General features: G+C 30.8%; 1 protein-coding gene across 1 annotated transcript; it reads right to left on the bottom strand.

Moving 5' to 3' along the window:
- Positions 1-763: 763 nt before the first annotated feature.
- On the bottom strand, positions 764-952 carry LOC119672704 (the record flags this gene model as incomplete). Its single annotated transcript, XM_038083820.1, is given in 1 exon segment — positions 764-952. A coding segment is annotated over 1 exon segment (97 nt), but the record flags the coding sequence as incomplete, so codon positions are not given.
- Positions 953-2,389: the final 1,437 nt, after the last annotated feature.

Here is a 2,389-nt window from a genome sequence, read left to right as displayed (position 1 = left end):
TTTTGTTGTTGCTCATATAAGCACATACGCACAAAACCCGATAACCGGTGCCCCGTGAACACCCTATATGTTAAATTTTAAATTTTACATTTTATTTTATATCAAGCCATTCTGCCTTATTAACCTTTATGTGCTCGGGATATTTTTCCTACGTTGCCGGTCGGAAGTCTACATTTGTAGCAAGCACGTATGTTATGAAGAAATCTAGACCAACATATTAAAAAAACACTTTTAGACAGATTATTTTACTTTTACAGACAATTGTACATATTTATTATGAAAATTATTATACAAAATTTGGGTAAAAAAGATTTTAAGTAGCTTTTGAGGAACAACATTCACCCAAAGAATATGTGACTGTTTGTACGTCACACACTGGTTTTTATGCACCAACTGCAAATATTTCGCGTAGTTTTCCTGGCTTTTTAGTTTGTTCATCTCAAAATTTATTCAAGTATCGAATACGGTGTACAAAATTAGACCTTTAGTCGCTCGAATTGGACCAACAGTAGTGTCATGAAACACATTGTGAGCAGTAGTGCGACCTACTTGATTAGGTATAGTTTTGAACCAGACAGTATTATCTCTTGACACAAATGTATCAAGATGCTGCATAACGACCGAGGTCTCTTTGACATTCATCACATAATCAAAATTTATTTCGAATAATATACCTTATTCTTGCTCATATTTCTGAATCACCTTTTTCACCAAGTATCATTTCATTTTCGGCGTCAGATTCTTTAGAATAGAAACCAATCGCAACACTTACAGCACCAACATAAACATTGCTTGAGCTGGAACTTGTATGATGGTCAAGTGGTACATGATCATCAAACCATTCATCGCTAAAAACTAGTGCTCCTCTTCCTCCTCATCAATCTCGCTCAGTAATTTGTCAATATATTGTCGCCATTCTTTTTTCATAAGCCACTTCCAAAAAAAGGAAAACCTGCAAACACACTTACTGTTTAACAACTCATAGTGGCCGAGTTGAAGCACGTTCAATCATATTTTCCAATATTCTCATTTTATTTTACTGCTCTATGTTTCAAATAAACTATTTCATTACCAAATTAACCAATCAAAAGCGGATCGAAAGCATTACATTGTAATCAGATTGAGCATAAGCAGAAAATTGATTACAGCAGTATGAACTGCGCTTCCTAATCCTCCTACTGTTGCGATCTAAACCATAAAATCATGCATATAAGTACAAATATGCAGCAGAAGTATGTACAAGTAAACAGAGAATAAAATAAATTACAAAGGAACATGTTTCTGCATGTTGGAACTAAAAAATATTGAGCTACATAGATATTTAATATGAATATTCATATAAATTATATGGTGACTACAAATGTAGACTACCGGCCAGGAGGTGATCATTTTGAAAAGTTGGGTCTAGGGCTTAAATATATTATTGTTTTGATGTTGTTAAGTTTAAAATTAACTTAAAATTGATTTTTAGGAAACTACTAAAAATCTCGCACCCTGTCGTTGTGCAAAATTCGTTTTTATAAGACTTTTTCGCACAAAATGCTACAAATGTAGACTACCGAGCACATAAAGGTTAAAAATACTGAGAATATGTTCAATAATGATCATATTATTTTTAGACATATTCTAGTTATTTCATTGTAATCCTAAAAATATGTTAATATAAAAATAATGCAGAATTAACACCTCTGCTTAATGATTACGCTGGCAGGATGTCATTAAATTAATATATTATTATATTAAGTCTGTTATCACTTAAATCCCTAGAATTATAAATATATCCTAAACTAAAATAGCAAACATTGTAAACGTTTTTAAATAATTTATAACACAAGGCACAGTATCTAATTATGATAATCAAAATATTTTAAAAGGCAATAAAAAAGAAAATCCTAAGTGCCGAAATTTCCTAATTAAGAAAAAAATTGTATCCTTTTTGAATCTTTTTTTGGACAACAATAAAATGTAAATTAAATAATACAGTTCACTAAAATAAATAATAACAGAGAATAGTTTATTTCTACCCTTATTATGAGTTATTTATCAAGTTAGTTTTAAGATAATTTTGCATAAAAAGAAAACAATTTTCAAAATAAAATCAATTAATACGGCATTTACATTGGCCGAAAATGGCTCATTTTGGTCAAAAATCGAAAATGAGTATCGAATGGCTCATTCTTGCATATAAAATTTCAAGCACAAAAATGAGCAATTTTCTCACATTCTGTATGAATGACGTTCGAATGCATTCCACATACGTTCCAAATGCAAAGGAATCCATTGAACATACCCTAAATGAAAGCTCTTCATGGCATTTTGACAGTTTGAAAAAGCTGTTTTTAACATATTTACAAAAAAAGGTAAACAAATGTTTGGTGGTTGCATTTTC

This window comes from Teleopsis dalmanni, chromosome 1 (genome assembly GCF_002237135.1).
Source record: "Teleopsis dalmanni isolate 2A chromosome 1, ASM223713v2, whole genome shotgun sequence".
In the NCBI taxonomy this organism is placed as follows: Eukaryota; Metazoa; Arthropoda; class Insecta; order Diptera; family Diopsidae; genus Teleopsis; species Teleopsis dalmanni.
Note: the sequence above shows the minus strand (reverse complement) of the source record. Positions and strands in the feature narration are given on the sequence as shown.